The 17,376-nt window shown below is 35.0% G+C and overlaps 1 protein-coding gene across 16 annotated transcripts in view; it reads left to right on the forward strand.

Annotated features, from left to right (window-relative positions):
• The window catches only part of Ank3 (ankyrin 3), a 632,006-nt gene that overhangs the window by 559,870 nt on the left and 54,760 nt on the right, over positions 1-17,376 (forward strand). For all 16 annotated transcript variants that reach the window (XM_078041667.1, XM_078041715.1, XM_078041711.1 and 13 more), the window contains 2 exons: positions 698-852; positions 16,478-16,689. In XM_078041667.1, the coding sequence (XP_077897793.1) occupies positions 698-852; positions 16,478-16,689 (367 nt within the window). The remainder of the gene's footprint in view (positions 1-697; positions 853-16,477; positions 16,690-17,376) is intronic.

A 17,376-nucleotide genomic window follows, 5' to 3' on the forward strand; every position in this document is an offset into this window, starting at 1 on the left:
CCCTTTGCAAAAGGACACTGTCAAAAATTATTAAGTCCTTATGTGACAATTTCAAACCAACAAGTGCTTTTCCAGGAAGTTTGCAGTATTCCTATACAGTTTATGTTAGAGCCAGGAAATGAAGCTTCCCACTCCCTATTCACAAATTCAAAATATGAGAAACTACACAGACCATGAGGGTCTTGGAAACTGACTGCTGGAGCAAGTAGATTGCTCTATGGATTGTTTTATTGCTAAGGGAAAAATATAGTGGTGATCTCTCAAATTAGGAAATTGACAGAACTTCTTTTTTAAAGAAATGACTGTGTCCTTTTAAATCGCTAGCATTTTGTATAATATACCTTCTTGTGTTTAAAAAAAAATGGAACAACTTTCTTTCTTATGGCCTATTTTAATCTTTAAATTCCTTGATTCAAATTTCCTATGTATATGGTGCTGAATATTTTCCCCTATTAAGTTTAATGCCTAACATATGGTAGGCCTTCAAGAATTGTTTGTGAGTGAATGAATGATGGCATGTTATGAGGCTTCTAATATATTATTATTGAACAAGCAAATGATTCTGCAGCTTTGAACTCATTCCCAACCTGAGTGGCACCTCTGATTTTCAATCAAACATTGTTGATGAAACATTTTTGAGTATGATACTATAAATATATTTAATTTGATACCAAAATAATGTGGATTTTTTTTCCAGCCCTGTCATAGTGGAAATTCCTCACTTTGGGTCCATGAGGGGCAAAGAGAGAGAACTCATTGTTCTTCGAAGTGAAAATGGTGAAACATGGAAGGAACATCAATTTGACAGTAAAAACGAAGATTTAACCGAATTGCTTAATGGCATGGATGAAGGTAATAATGATGACTCCGTTTTTCTGTCAGTATTTGCAGGCAGAAACAGGGAATTATTGGATTGAATGAAACAGTACCTGAGCTTCTCTTTGTTGTATTTTAAGCTGGGATCCAAGTTCCTCAGCATTTGTGATTTTCAGTATCTGTGGCATAAAGTTCCATTTAATTTAACAACTGTTCTCCTCCCCACCTCGACACACACACTACAGATGTGCAATATTCTGGTGATTCTTTTAGTTTTTAATCAAATGTATCAAACTTTTCAAATCCCAAGAAAGTTTTCTAAGTCAAAAGGGATAAGGTGAGATGAAATAATAATGAAAGGCATGTGAAGCATGTAGAGTATTTTCAAGAAAATAAGTTCACATTTTATTTTTGGAATTATTATTTCCAGACTCTTTCAGTTCATTCAGTTTTTTACCAGTGTATTTCAATATTCTTCCTGAATTTTTAATATTGCTTAGGCCATACAAGTTTAAAAAATAAGTTTTAAGATAATTATTGGAGTCTGAGGTGTTTTGGTGTCTTATTCTTTGACCTAGTAAGAATGGCAAAACAAATCTTATTTTAGGATGTCTGATGCTTAGAATCATAGAAGTTTTTCTTAGTAGACATTGATAGTAGACTGGTTTTGAGAGTAGTTATTTGACAGAGATTTCCTTAAATAATGTGAGAGGGAGGGGAAACCAAGCTCATGAAATCTGATGCTATAGACAAAAATATCAGAGCTAATCTTTTTACTTTGTATTTATTTCCTAATCACTGCAAATTCAGCCATTGTTTTAAATTATAGCTTTAGTGGAGATTTAATTCACATCCTGTAAAATTCATATTTATTAATTCACTGAGTTTTAGAATGTATCTAACAGGGTTTGTTGCAGGTTCAGAGTGTAGACAAAGGAGCTAGACAAACTTAGTATTTGAAGGATGGCTTGGACAAGTCACTTAATCCCTGTGTGCTTTTTTCTTGGGTAAAACAGAGGAAACCCTCCTTGCTTTATAGAATTACTATTAAAAATAATAAATATTTATGTGAAGTGCTCTTATTTCAGAAATAGTCCTTTTTACACAGCGAGCCCTTGATGAATTTCAGTTACTATCACCGTTATATTCATTCTACAAGGGATAAAAAATGTCATGCCAAAAGTTTTGTATAAGATATGGTCACTACCAACCATGAATGTTAAAGATGTTTTATAGCTAGGTAGATAGAAACTAATAATTGGAGAAATCCAGCATTCATGAGGCACTGGTAACTGCCTTTATATATGAAAAGTTTAAAAAGAAAATATAGCATTATAAACTCAGTCGTTTTACTCCTACTTTACAGGGAAAGGGACTAAAATTCAGAGAAGTCAAGTAATTATCTAAGATTAACTTACTAAATAGAAGCACTGGGGATGAAATCTAGTTCTGTATTTTTAAGAGTTTTAACTGTATCCCACTTATTTTAGAAATGTGTCACCCTGTGAAGAAGAAAACAAACCCACAGTGGAAAATTGCTACAGACTTCCAAGTTTGGTCCAGATTAGATTGGGTCTAGATTAGAATCAGGTACATTTAATACATATATGCTACTTAAGGAATATACATATACTAATATTTATAGTACATGCTATCTATAAATTCAAGTAATTTCTTAAGAATGGGAACATTCAGTGGGGATTAAAATTTCTAATTAGTATTACCTGAACTTGTTCTAAAGCATGACAGATAGTCATTCTCTTACATGACATGAAGAGAAACACAGTCAAAAGTTTTTAAAAGAATAAATGCTTAGAATGAATTAGCATTTGTGGAAGTGCTGAAAGAATTTTTAACCTGATGATTCAGGTTAAAAAATGGAGAGATTCAGAGGAATGGATTTTCTATAGATGATAGTCATCCTTTTAAAGAAAACAAAGTATGAAAAATGTTTTTAAGGATCCAGTATTTCTTAAATACTAAAGTGGTTTTGAAAATGTGTTGTCTACTACAAAAAAACTTTTCTTTTAATGGATAGCTACTTGATACTGTAAGTTCCTTGAAGGCAAGATATACACCTTCCTCCTCTTGTCACCAGAGTCAAGCACAGAGGTAGTAGACAGAAAGATATTCAGTATAAGCCATCTGGAGGAAAGGTCTCTCTAGTCTGTTTCCTCTACCCCAGTCTTCATTAATATTAATCTCCTGGAGAAAAAAAAATAGCAGAATACTTGAATTTGAAAAAAAAAATTAAAAGCTGATACTATTCTCAAAGAACACTGACTATTCTAAGATAATGCTACCCAATAGAACTTAATGATGATGGAAATGTACTACACCTGTGCTGTCCAAATAAGTAATCTCTAGTCATACATGATTCTTGAGCACTTAAAATGTAAATCATGCAACTGAGGAAGATAATTTTTTGTTTTTGATTCATTTAAGATAGCCACATGGCCAGTGGCAACCTCATTGGACTGCATTTTTAGCAAGAATACTGAATACTCTAATAATACCTTCTTCATTTTTGAGCATATGTTATATATAGTATGACTTATCAGGCAAAAGTCAATTTTTTTTCAAATTTTTAGGTTTCTTTTGGGAGGGGGTATGCTTTTATTATTTCACACATCACATAATGTGTTTTGTTTTTAATAAGTCAGTTTTCAAATAGGATTAAGTTCTGTCTTTGCTTAGACAAAATGGTGTCCCAAACACAGCTATGCCAATGGTTAAAGAAACAGTGATATAATTCTCTGCCCTGGATTTTGTGTGTTATCCTGGAAATGGCAGATTGAGTTTCTTTGCTACATTTTTAAAGACCAGATATAATTTGATTCTATTTTAGATAATTAAAAGGAATTATAAATACTTCCAGGTTTAAAGAATCAAGCCCTACAGACTATGAAAGCAAAAATGAGAACTAAATTTTCAAGGCACAGTGGTTTTTATGTGTATTAAATTTAAAAGTAATAATAAGGAATAATAACACATTTTATAACTGAAGCTTTGTTCGATTTTGTACCAAATTCAAGTCTTAAGTTCCACACTCCTATCCCCACAGATATGTCATTCTTATCAGAACATCCCCCCCCAAAAAAACCAAGCAAAAATAGAAATCAATCTATCTGTTTAAAAGAAGTTAACCTGTTATTTTCCTGGATCGTCCAGCTAGTCAAACCTCTAGTGGGCCAGAAGCATAAGTGCCACAGAGAAGGTTGTGTGTTTTGTGTTCTTATCTCTCCACTCTGGGCCTCTCTCCTTTTTGCTCCTGGATTACTGTTCACAAGAGAAAAGCCGTGCATGAAATAAACCAGTGACCAGATCCCTCAAGATTTCCTTAAGGAAAAGAAAAGTAAATTGGCGTATGATTATTTTATTTAACTTATTAATTTCCATAGTTCATAACAGTTAGGCTTCATGCCATATATATATACATACATATGATCCGTGATAATGTGTATCTTATTATGTTTCCTTTTTAAACTTCCGTTTGCATACATGAATTCTGTATGCTACTTAATAACCAGTCTACATGCTAATTATCAGTCCCATTGTACTCTCTGGTCTGAAAATTTTAATACCCAAGTCTTTAAAAATTATCTTAGGCTGAGCACAGTAGAGCACACCTGTAATCCCAGTGACTCAGGAGGGTGAGGCAGGAGAATCACAAGGTCAATGCACTTCAGCAATTTAGCAAGACCCTCAGAAACTTATGAAGACTCTGTCTCAAAATAAAAAACAAAAAGGACTGGATGTAGCTCTGGTGAAGTAGTCCTGGGTTCTCGATGCCCATTACCAAAATAATAAAAAATAAAAATCATCTTAGCCATTATTTTGATCACTGATTTTTACTAAACAACAAAATTGTAAAGTTTGGATATGTTCTATGGTGTTTTAAAATGTACAAAGCCTTTCCATGTACTTAAATTTAATTATAAAACAACTTCAGGAAAAGCCAGGAAGAAGAAAATTTGCTCATCTTAGTAATGTGATTGGGACCATGATCTGTGGAAGTTACATAGATCAGAATTCCCATTCTGTCTCTACCACTTATTAGTTAAGTGACCCTAACCAAGTGCTCACTCTCTCTACAACTTAGTTTAAGTGTGTGCAGGGAGGATGCCTCAGAGTGAATTAATGGGCAGCAGGGGAGCTACTCTATGTTAAATTCATACCACCTTCCCTGATGCTTGAACATTGCTTGCCCAGTGTTCAGTCACAGTCAAAGAGACCATGTTAAGTTGTGTAAGGAGAGCAAGTGGAGTCTGACATCCTGCCTCTCTGACTTACCACTCCATTGCTTTGGCACTGGCCCAAGAACAAATGGGCACTCTTTTCAAATTTGTTCAGTGCTGCTATTTGCTTGCCAAGCTGTCTACTTGCATCATGTGGGCACCCTTTCCCATATTGCACGAGGACACCATGGGCTAGACATAACACCCCACCCTCACCATCCAGTCAGGAAATAGTAAATAGGTGGACCTAAACTTCCAAAATTTGGGCTTCTGTTTCCACACCCACTTGTCTTTCTACTGCACTCCTTTGCCCTCCTGTATGCTCTCAAATGAAGGATGCCTAGAGAAGTGCTTTGTGTAGAACAAAACTGTCACAAAAATGTCAACTGGTATTTAAGCTTTTCATTATTAATAATGATACCCTCTCAGTTCTTGTCTGACTTAAAAAGATATAGCATATGTTCAGGAAAAACTTTAGCTGCAAAATAGTAGAGAAATAAGACCTACTTCTAGCACTCTTAAGCAAGCCCAGGGATAAAGTCATCTGGTTATGTTAATGAAGCAGGTGTGTAGCAAAGTTCTCTTGAAGTAAGAAGGCTAGATTAACATAGAGGGCATTTGGTCTGGGTGCAAAGAACCTGCCCTTACCACTAAGGTATCATGTTTCAAGAGCAACTTTTCTTTTTGGCAGCAGATAGAGAGATCTGTTTATGCTCTTATCAATTAGTGTATTCTTGGCACAGAAAAAGACTGCAAAACAGAAAACAAACATTTACCACCTCAAATAGTACACCAGATTTAATCTACTTTTTGAGTTTAGTGAAAACCTTATTTTAATTAAACTCTCAGAACTGAATTAAACATGTTAAAATTGTGCTTCCAAAGTCAGATCTCAAAGAGTATTTTAGTCTGTGGTTATGTTGGACCTGGAAACATTTATTAGTAGGTGGATCCTTCCTCTTTAGAGGTCCTTAACATATGAATTAAGACCTTGAGAAATGTTCTGATCTGGCACTTTCCAGTATAGTAGCCAGTATATGCCTGTGGCTGCAGAGCCATTAGAATGGCCCAGTAGTGATTGAAATGGGCTGCAAATATAAAATATACCAGATACATGATCCCTACCCTCTTCAATATGTATCTCACTAATAATTGACAGGGTTTGTACATTGAAATGATAATATTTTAGATATATTGGCCTAAATAAAATGTCATTAAAATTAATTTCACTGGGGCTAGAGATATAGCTTAGTGGTAGAGCCCTTGCCTACCATGTGCAAGAACCTGGGGTTTAATCCTTAGCAAAATTATAATAATTAGAATATTAATTATTATTATTTTATCAGATCCATTTAATTATCTATTTACTTTTGCAGTGCTGGGAATCAAACACAGGACCTCACACATGCTAAGCAAGTGCTCTCCACTGAGCTAACCCTCAACCTCCTATTTATCTATCTATTTATTTATTTATTTTTTTGGTACTGGGGATAGCGCTTTACCACTGAGTTATGTCCTCAGCCCTTTTTATTTTTTATTTTGAGATGGAGTCTCATTAAGTTGCTGAGACTGGTCTTGAATTTGCAACCTTCCTGCCACCATGGCCAAATCCTTTTTATTTTAAAGGTGTGGCTATAATAACACTTAACATTACATACTTGGCTTGCATTATATTTCTGTTACATAGTGCTGCTCTAGATGTTGTATGCACTTTGTTTTATATAACTATTAGGTTTTAAAAACAATTATTTCTTCCTAAATATCTGTGCCATCAATTTAAAATCCCAGTCCAGATGGCATACACTTGTAATCCCTGAAGCTCACGAGACTGAAGCAGGAGGATCACAAGTTTAAAGATTCTGCAACTTAGTAAGACCCTGTCTCCAAATAAAATTTTAAAAATGGGCTGGGGATGTGGCTTAGTGATTAAGTGCCCTTGGGTTCAGTCCCCGGTTCCAAAGAAGAAAAGAAAAATAAAATCCCAATTATTGTAGTGGAATAAAATGGTGAAGCTCCTCAAACAATTTTATAAAGCAAGAATAATAATTTCTCACTTGTTCTTAATTTTCAGATGAGAGCAAATGAAGTTCCTAAGATCATATATTTTATAGTAAATAATAATACTGTTGTTTTCCTTTAAATTGAAGTGGAAAGGGAAATTGGTACCTATTATGTAACAGAAAATAAATTTTCCAAATTTATATCTTTATCAGCAAACTTAGATTTCTCAATTTAAGATTTCCACTTTGATTCATGTCATTTTAAATTGTCTCTAATTTTTTCACGTTTTTATTGGTTCATTATGTTTTTCATTTATCAACCTTTAGACAAACAGTAATCTTAAAAATGTCAAGTCATTGTAGTTAAAAACAGAATAGTGAAAATGTGACTTTAATTGTACACAGCACCATCTGGTGGAGAAATCTTATAGAAACAGTTTTGTAAAAATCACACACAAAATAAATTGTTAACCAAATCAGGATTGGGTACAAAAACTAAAAATAAATAGAATTTTAACATGAAGTACTGAAAACAAGTCATAGCAAAATATTGGCCTATTTGCAGTCTATGGCCATAAAACTGGCATTTTAAGTCAGTATCACATTATAAAATGAAACTGTACCAGAATAGTCTCCCAAACCAGTTACCTATGTAGGAAATGAAAATTGGACCAAAGCAAATGAGCATTAAGCAGTTATGCCAAGTTTTATATGTGTCTTTATGTATGGATGTCAGTTAGATGTCAAACATTAATGGGTCAGAACAGGGAATTAGACACCCTGTTCATATGTCAGGCACAGCAGTACTGTTAGCCATTTGAGAGGCTGGGAACCTACCTTCTCTACCTTGTGTGTTGATGTGAATAGAGGCCAGTGTGCCAGATGCAGAGATCTGAGCCCTTGGAATAAATCAGTTATTCAGCATGTATAGTTATCCCCATATGCTACACGTGCCGAATAATTGATTTATTTATTTAAACTTATTCTAATTTGTTATACATGACAGCAGAATGCATTTCAGTTTATAGTACACATATAGAACACAATATTTCATTTCTCTGGTTGCACACAAAGTAGAGTCACACCATTCGTGTCTTCATACATGTACTTTTATGGTGTTTATCTTTAAGACATTATATATGGCCAGCATGGTGGCACATTAACTATAATCCCAGCACCTCAGGAGGCTGAGGCAAGAGGGTCTCAATTTCAAGGCCAACGTCTACAATTTAGCAAGACCTTATCTCAAAAAATGAAAAGGGTTGGGAATAATAGCCTAGTGGTAGAGCACCCCTAGGTTCAATCCCCAATACACTTCCGAAAAAGGACATATGTATGATGTACTATTTTATATATGCATTGACTATGTATCCTGGATTTTGAAGATAGAATTATATTGTTTCCCCATGGATGATGTAGCCTTGTTCTAAACAAAGGACTGAAAAGTGACATAATGGAGTTTTGGTACTTCTTTATGTTTACTCTGAGGAAGAAGGATCAGGTTATATCATTTGAAGCTTTTTCCCTGTACCATCTTGGGTGAATGTGTTACAGAATTTGCATGTTTAGAAGGACTGGACTTTCATCTCAACAGGATGAATGTAATTTTCTAAATATATCAGTGAATATATTACAGGCACATAATGTTCAACACATTCTACAACTAGAGTTGAATATTGTAAATTTATTTTTTTTTAAATTTCTTTTATTTTCTTCCTTTCTTCCAGTTTATCTGATATTTTCTGCAATTAGTAAAATTTATTTTAAAAATTAAATGAAACTGAAATTATAGCAATTCAGATTTATATTCTATAAAGAATATAAATAATTTTTTAAAAAATCCAAATGGCATATGATCTACTAGAACTACTAGAGACTGGCTCTCTGGCCCTCCAAAACTGTGTGACCTTAGAATATATAACCTTTCTAATTCATTATGTGAACACAATTGTGCAAAGGAGGCTTTCTGACATTTACTTAAGTATATCTATCCCAGAGGACATGTCTTATCCTTATCTTATAGGTAAGAAGGACTCAGAGAAGTTAAGTAAGTTGGCCAAAGTTCATGTGTACTCTTCATAGAGCTGGATTTAAACTAGGGTACCCGTTTATAATGGCTTTCCACAGATTCCTAATAGCTAGTTTTCCCTTTTTAATTCTAACATTATGAGCCTTTTTTTTCCTACCTCACAATATCAAATACTCCATTCTTAGAAGAATAAGCTAAAGAGTGCATTTACCTGACCAGAAATTATCCCTAGATATAGATATCATCTTTAGTGAAGCTTCTGACGTCATTTGTATTCTGTCTATAAATCATTCACACTCTGACCGAGCCACATATAACCATTCAAACCTAATTTGAAACAGAAAAGAGAGTTTGTCCCCATTTGATAACATTTAATTACACTCACATAAGAAGCAGAACTACTCAGCATGATCATTTGAAAGCTTTAAGAGTAACTTTTAGTTTGCATAGGATTTCATTCTATTACTCATGTTTGTATTATGGTCTCCATAGCCATTTATATTCACAAAGCATTTTATGATCCTCAATTACAGAAGATGCTGTCCCACCTTTTTCAAATAAACTAAATGAATTACTGTTGATCACTAATGAGGCAAGAAGGCTTTATAACACTAGTGCTGCTGTAATCAGGGCTTTGAGCCAGTTAGAAGTCATGTCATCTTTTTACTCAAGGTATTTGCTAATCTCTTTATTACTCATTCATTGATCAGTCACCACCCATGTGCCCAGTAGTCTCTAAAGACACTGTGTTAAGTAATGTTTAAAGTCCATCTTTCTGACTTCATCTCTATACCTCCTTTTTTAAGACCGCATTGTTAATCTGAGCTCTAAAACTAATCAAATCAGTTTGGTTATGCCACTTAACCAGGAAGTAAACCTTCTTAAACTTCAGATACCTATGTTGCCAAAATGCTGTTGTGAACAAGATAATAATTGGCCATGCCCAAAGTAGATATTCAGTAATCCAAACTACCTGTTTTAGTACTCCCCTCTCTTTTCCCTTGAATCCTTTTTTTTTTTCTTCCCACGTGTGTGTGAAAACTTTCCTAGTAACAGATTAAAACAAGAGACAGGGAGAGGGATTTCGAGTTACCTTAAAGATAAGAAGCACTTATGTTTAAACTTAGGCTTATGTTTCATTGTTTATCTTACAGCAATTTAGGTCATTTTCTTCTTTAATATCCCAGCGATGGAGTAGTTTAGTATTTTCTTTTAAAAACCAAAACCACTTAAAAGTAATGGATATTTCATTGCCACTTAAGATACCCTTCTCATACTGAACCATCCTTGAGCTATTTTTCATAGAATTCTCTTCTATTTTTAATAATTTGTTTCTGGCTGAGCCTGCTGGCTTAGGAGTCTGAGGCAGGAGGATTGCAAATTCAAGGCCAGCCTCTGCAACTTATCGAGAACTTGTCTCAAAAATAGATAGATAGATAAATGATTGATGATGTAGCTCAGTGGTAAAGCATCCCTGGCTTGAATCTCCAGTACCAAAATAATAATTTGGGTTCTGAACTTTTAAGGCCAGGTACAAGATGAGAGTCCATGAAAACCTCACTTCCCATTGTGTCAAGTCATTAAAGTTTCCTTAAGTTAGTGTGAAAAATAGATTTCCATGTTCTTCCCCCAAGTCAGAATCTCCACTTGGGAAGTGTAGGGATCTATGATTTGACAGTTAGTACTTGCATTTCTACTATCTAGTCAGGTTAGGACATACTGTGTAAGGTGTTAGGGACTCTGTGTAAATATGATACAAGTGTCACATTAAGCTACAGATTATTTTGTTAAGCTTTTCTCTGTGTGTAAAGGATGAGAGCAAAACAGAGATTCTTGGTAATATATTTCTGCTTTTCTGACCTAAGTAACAGTCTACTTAAATATCTCAATACAAAAAAAATCCAATCCTAGAAAGAATACAGGTATTGTTCACTTTTAGATTATCAGACTTCATTGCTATTTGTCTGAAAATCTGACTTCTCTGAAATACTTTTTATGTTTGCAACACAAAATTTTCAGAGGAATTTATATTCTCATTAATTTTTAATTCATTGAAACATTCATTAATTTGAATTATAAACACATAAACATAATAAACTTCACTGTAGACTGAAAAGTAGAAAGATTAGATCCACTTTTTCATGCACAGTCTTTTGTAAAAACTATGAAACACCAACCAGTTTCTGCTACGACATATATTACAGAGTACAACTTAAGGAATTACACTGAATCTTACTAATTCCCAGTTGATTTCTTTCTTCATTGGATACCAGCTGAGCACCTACCAGAGACAGAATCCTCAGCATCAAACAGCATGTAATGTTGTGTTTTCTTTGCATTTTATGAATATAAGCCCTAATTTATAATACATACTGATAACTTCCTTAGAATCAAAAGCCTTAAGAGAATGTGCCCATGATGCTGGGTATCATGACCACAAGTCAGAGTGTCACACTAGCCGAGTGCTGAGAACCTGTCCTTCATTCCCAACTGAAGCCTTCTCCAGCCAGCTGTCTCTTTAGTTATCTGTTTTCAAACTTTCAGCTAAGGTCATTTAGGTCACTCTATTTCAGTTTCCTTTCCCTCCCCCATCCCCAGGACTGAACCCAGGAAGTTCTATCACTGAACTACATAATCAGTTCACCCCCTTCCCCATTTTTTTTTTTTTTTTGAGATGGGGCCTTATTAAGTTGCCAAGGCTGCCTTTGAACTTATACTCCTCCCGCCTCAGCTCCTGAGTTGCTAGGATTTATAGGTATGTGTTGCCACCATGCCTGGCCAGTTTTCTTTTTGTTAAAGCAAAAAAAAAAAAAAAAACAGAAAAAGTAAAATGTTTATACTGTATTTAGTTATTTATTATGTTTATACATCTTTAATATTTGTGTTAAACATATAATAATTCATGAGTATATATTCTTTATAATTCACAATTTTTCTCTTCCATCTCCATTTCCCCTACCTTTTTACATGAACCATGTAAAGATGTAATTAGTCAATTTTATGAGATCATATTTTTGGCAATTTTTAATGTGTTTGGAGATTTGCATATTAAAACCTTAATTAGACCCTCTTACCTCATTCTGTTTAATACTGCACAGTATTTCACGGTATGAATATATCATAATTAATTTCTGTCCTGTTGCTGATCAGTAACATCATGTCACAGACTTTCAGGTGAAAATTCTAGTAGTGACTTTATTAACTGATTTTCACCTTCACCTCTTTCATCCTCATACTTATTTACTCTCTACATCATTTAATTTTCTAAATTATGCACTTTCCTAGAATCTAATAGCCTAGTCTTTAACTGTAACTCTTAAAGGAATTATGCCTCTTTTTATAAACCAATACTGAAGTAATTCTTTTTTAATATTCTTTACACTTCTAAGACTTTTATTCTCAGGGGAAAAGTTACAATATTTTAAGCACACAAACAGAATATAACCTGGTTTAAAGGAACCAGAGAAGATATTGTTCTCCATTTCATCAGTCTGAGGCCAGGAAATCTAAATATTAAAAAAGGCCATATGTATGATCCTATTTCAGGAAAAGTGTATGGGGGCCCTTATTGTTCCCACTTGCCTACTTTACTGCCATAAACTGCCACATTGGGTGTACTTTTAAATCAAGGCTTATCTTCCAAATACTTGTTAATGTATACATTGGAGGTCCACTACCATGTGTGTTTTAATGGTTACAGAAGATTTTTTAAAAGCTTTAAAATAGAGCGGGCACAATGAAGGTGATCCCCTGCAAATCCTAAAAGATGTCAGAAGTGAAGTGTGGAGATTTTCCTGGGACTTCTCTGTTTTATATGGTTAGAAATCACCTGCTCCATTGACCACTCACCCGCAGCATCTGAAATGTATGTGCTCACTTTAGACTTGGGGGTCTTTAATATCTTAATGTCAGTGGTGACACAGTGTGAGGTGTGGCCAGGCTGCTTTCATTATCCAAACTGGTAGCCCTTCCTAGTGCATTGCTATTATCGTTTCTAGGAGCAATATAGCTATTTCTGTCTTACCTCCTCACAAATATATGCACCCATATCCACAACACACACACAGCCAAGAAGTGCACAATACTGCCAGTCCACCCAAAGGATGCTTCACTTCCCCAGTGGTTCCAGACTGGTCCTGAGCAAGTTTCACATTCTCAGGATTCACAGCTTATTACATGCAGAGTTAGGAATTCTGTCCTGATTGAAAGATGCAATTTCACGCAGTCTCCTTAAACTGCTTGCACTATAAGGATTCCAGAGTCATTTTGAAAGAAGCATAATGACATTTTGGTGCCTTAAAGAAAAAAATACTTGCTTAAGCTGATGATATGCTGCCCAGCAATTTAAACAGATTATCAAAACTTTCTCAGATGCAGCAGAAAGTATGAATTCTGGGAATACACTCTCTTGCATAAGCCAAATAATGGAGTGGGAAAGATATTTGCTTTATGTGGAAAACTCTTTCCTATCAATTATTGCATAGATGAAAACTCACCTAGAATATTCTCCTGAGCAAACTCTGATTCCTTCCTGTTTTTCTATACTAAACTTTTTGTATGGTTTTTTGGTAATTTTAAAAATTGGCATAATACACGTAATGGGATTCATTGTAATATATTCATGCATGCATAGCACATAATTTGGTCTAACTCTTCTATTTTCCTTCACTAAGATCTCTCCAGTGTTTAGGGTTGCAGAGGAAAAGGAGATACTATAGGAAACAAAAAGCAAACTTTCAGTTCCATTTTTTATCTGGGTTAAACTACATTTTTTCCTAGTTGACAATTAATTTTATCTTTCTATCTTGAAGTTCAGAGTTTGATCTGTAAAATGAGAAGACATCATTGATCCAATCATGTCTTTTGCCTTTCTAGAAAATTTAGTTTGAAATTAGCCATGATCTCAGCCAAAGGTATTTGATAAAGGAGGCAGAAATATAACAGTTAAGGGACAATAGAATGTGTGCTGCATGTATCAGAAATATGAAGAGAATACTATATGAAGTAGTAAACACAAAAACCAAAATCAATCCCCCCATCACCTGAGGTTTGGGAATTTTTCCCTTTATTTTGTTAAAAAGTAACAACTTCAGCTATGTAAACCTTAGGAGACTTTAGAGAAGCCAATGATAGCTGTTAATGATGAACTCCTATCCAAGCACACTACTCTGCCTTTCAACCCTGCAACCTTCCACTGATGCTGGTGAGGGTCTCTTTTCCCTAGGATTCTAGCTGTCTGCTAACCCAAACAGTTCCCAGTGGAAAAGACTAGGACTCAGAACAACATTTTTTAAATAAGCCATTTTTTGCTTTCTGATTTCAAGTTTAAGTATCATTCATTATAGCTAAACCTACCAGAATTCTGTATAAAATTTGGCTGTACTTTGGGAGATGGGCTAGAGTCTGGGGAAAGAGTAGAAAAAAGATGGTTAGGAGGTGGCTTGAGTAGTGTACGCAAGCTGAAATAAGGGCCTGAACAATCAAACGTGTGGGGCAGGAGAATGAGCCATTTTCAAAATATCAACAATTGGACTTTGACCATTAGATGCAAAGTGTGAAGAAAAGTGAGTAAAAGTTTTAGATGGAAGGACTGGGCAAACTATTTGTCCCTTTCCAGAGTTGGACCTACAGGGGGAGAGGCAGGTTTGGAAATAAACAGAAAGAAAGGTGTCCACTTGTGGATGGATGGATCTTGATGCCTATCAGTGGCAGACAGAAATAGATGTTGATGATACTAATCATTTGGATAATTTAAAAACATTTGAAAGAGAGTTTCAAAGGAAGTTCTAGAGTTTTTCAGACATACATAGTTCTTTTTTTTTTCTTTTGCCAATCCTCACTGGAGATTTATTGGGAAAAGCTAAAAGGAACCACTCATAAGACATAAATTTTAAAATCAAAGTAAAATTTCCCCCATTAAAGCTTATCATTAGCTTTCAGCTGTGAACTGATAACCAAAAAACAAATTAGTTTTAAGCTTCTTTAAGTGGCCTGTGTATATACATTCATGTATATATTTAATTTGTACCAAAAACTGCTTTACAAATGGTAATTCCTGTGAAGTAGATGATGATGAAGTTCCAGGTAATTCTAGCATGTTTCCTAATGTACTGGTCCTGGAGTCTGATCATCCGAAAGAGCTGTCCTTGTCTGCAGGAGCATCTAAATTCACTGGATTGGAAAAGGAGAACAGACAATTTCTTATAGATAGTTCACAGGTCTGATCCATCCTGGGCCAGCATCAACCGTGCCCCCCGCCCCCTCCCGGGCCAGCTGGGGGGAAGGGGTGACCCTCATTACACTTGGGGCCGTAGTGCAGCGGTAGGGAGAGGGAGGAGCCACTTGCTGCACCCCACTCCCCCCGCATCTCTTCAGAGAAGGCAGCGAGCTGCGATCTGCCCAGGCCTATTCTTCCTCCTCCTATTCCCACACATAGTTCTTATTCACTTTCATGTAAGGCCTTACTTTTTTTGTGACTCATTCCTGCTTCTGTCAGCTGTTGTAAATAATCACAAAATGAGCAATCTCTTCAAGAGTAGAAATTTACCTGCATGTGGTTATTATCAGTTTTCGAAGATGTTTGTTTCTCCTCAATAGAAAAATATGTTTCTGCGAATACCATATATCAATACCTTTATAATATTTTTGTAAAGCTTGGTATTATGGTCACTATAGTTTTCTATCATAAAAAAAATGTTTCTACTACTGAACAGAAAGCCATCAAAGTTGTGAAATAAGCTAGTACTACATGATCTCACTGTAAGGTGGCATCTCAAAAGGTTAATTTCATACAAGTTGAAAATAACATGGTAGTGACTACAGGTGGGGAAGATTAGGAGAGGGTTGAGAAAAGTTTGATCAATGGACACTGTGTTAACAGAGAGGAATAAGAAGTTCCTGTGTCAGCAACTCAGGAGGCCAAGGCAGGAGGATCACAAGTTTGAGGCCAGTCTCGGCAACTTAACAAGACTCTATCTCAAAAAATAAAAGATTTTTAAAAAGGCTAGGGATGTATCTCAGTGGTAGAGCACCCATGGGTTCAATCCCCAGTACCAAAATAAATAAATTCATTAAAAAACAAAATTTCTGGCTTGCTATTATACAGTAGGGTGACTGTGGATAACAGAAGTGTACTATACATTTTGAAAAGCTAGAAGAAACATTTTGAAAGCTTTTACCATAAGGAAATGATAAATGTTGGAGGAGATGGATATATTTAACCTGACTTAGACATATCACAATGTACATATGAATTGAAATATCATATGGTAACCCACTGGCATGTATGATTTTTAATGTTTAAAAATAAAATAAAAATTATCTGAAAGTTTCTCTCAAGGTATTCTGTAGTTATATTTATTCTTATAGTTTTTTTTCATTTATTCTCTTCTCAGAACTCGACAGCCCAGAAGAGTTAGGGAAAAAGCGCATCTGCAGGATCATCACTAAGGATTTTCCCCAGTATTTTGCAGTTGTTTCACGGATTAAGCAGGAAAGCAACCAGATTGGTCCTGAAGGTGGCATTCTGAGTAGCACTACGGTACCCCTTGTCCAAGCATCTTTTCCAGAGGGTGCTTTAACAAAAAGAATTCGTGTGGGCCTCCAGGTACTGTTCACAAAGTACTGTTTCTTTACAAGCACTGTTTTCCCCAGCTCATGTAGAGAACACGTGAGAGTGTTTTGCTCTGAAAATGGTCATCATAACATCCTTAACGATACTGCCAATTAGGCCATTTTGGGAATCATTAACCTATTTCAGATGAAAATCATTAAGTGTAAAGTTAGCTTAGTAACTGGTTAAATAAGGTTATATATTTTTAGAGTTTTTCTGTTCAAAAGTCTCAGTTTCTGATGAAAAATAATTTTTTCTTGGGTCTGAGAATGTGAAATAACATACGAAAACTTGGTTTATAATATGCCACATCATAAAAATCAGTTACAGTGAAACTTGCAAGCTTTAGTTTGGGGTTTAAGTAAATCATAAATGTTGGGTTTCCTCCAACCCAGTTGGAACTTGTTTTGGTTTGGAAAGCTGACTGGAAATCTTGGCAAGAATGATCTTTCTTATATTTTTTCATTTCAGTTAGGTTAGACCTTAACTAGTCCGCTTTTTCCTCATTAAATAAGGAAAATGAACTGAAAAGAACTTAATTTGTGTTGATAAAATAGTAATTAATAGTTTAACTGAAAGTTCATGCTCTTCTTGTGAGACTGACTCTCCTGCCCAAGGAAGTTTGTTGTACTCTTAAGTCCTGGGAATGCCTTTAGTAAATACTTGGAATCCGGGATCACC

Source organism: Ictidomys tridecemlineatus, chromosome 1 (assembly GCF_052094955.1).
Source record: "Ictidomys tridecemlineatus isolate mIctTri1 chromosome 1, mIctTri1.hap1, whole genome shotgun sequence".
Taxonomy (NCBI): Eukaryota; Metazoa; Chordata; class Mammalia; order Rodentia; family Sciuridae; genus Ictidomys; species Ictidomys tridecemlineatus.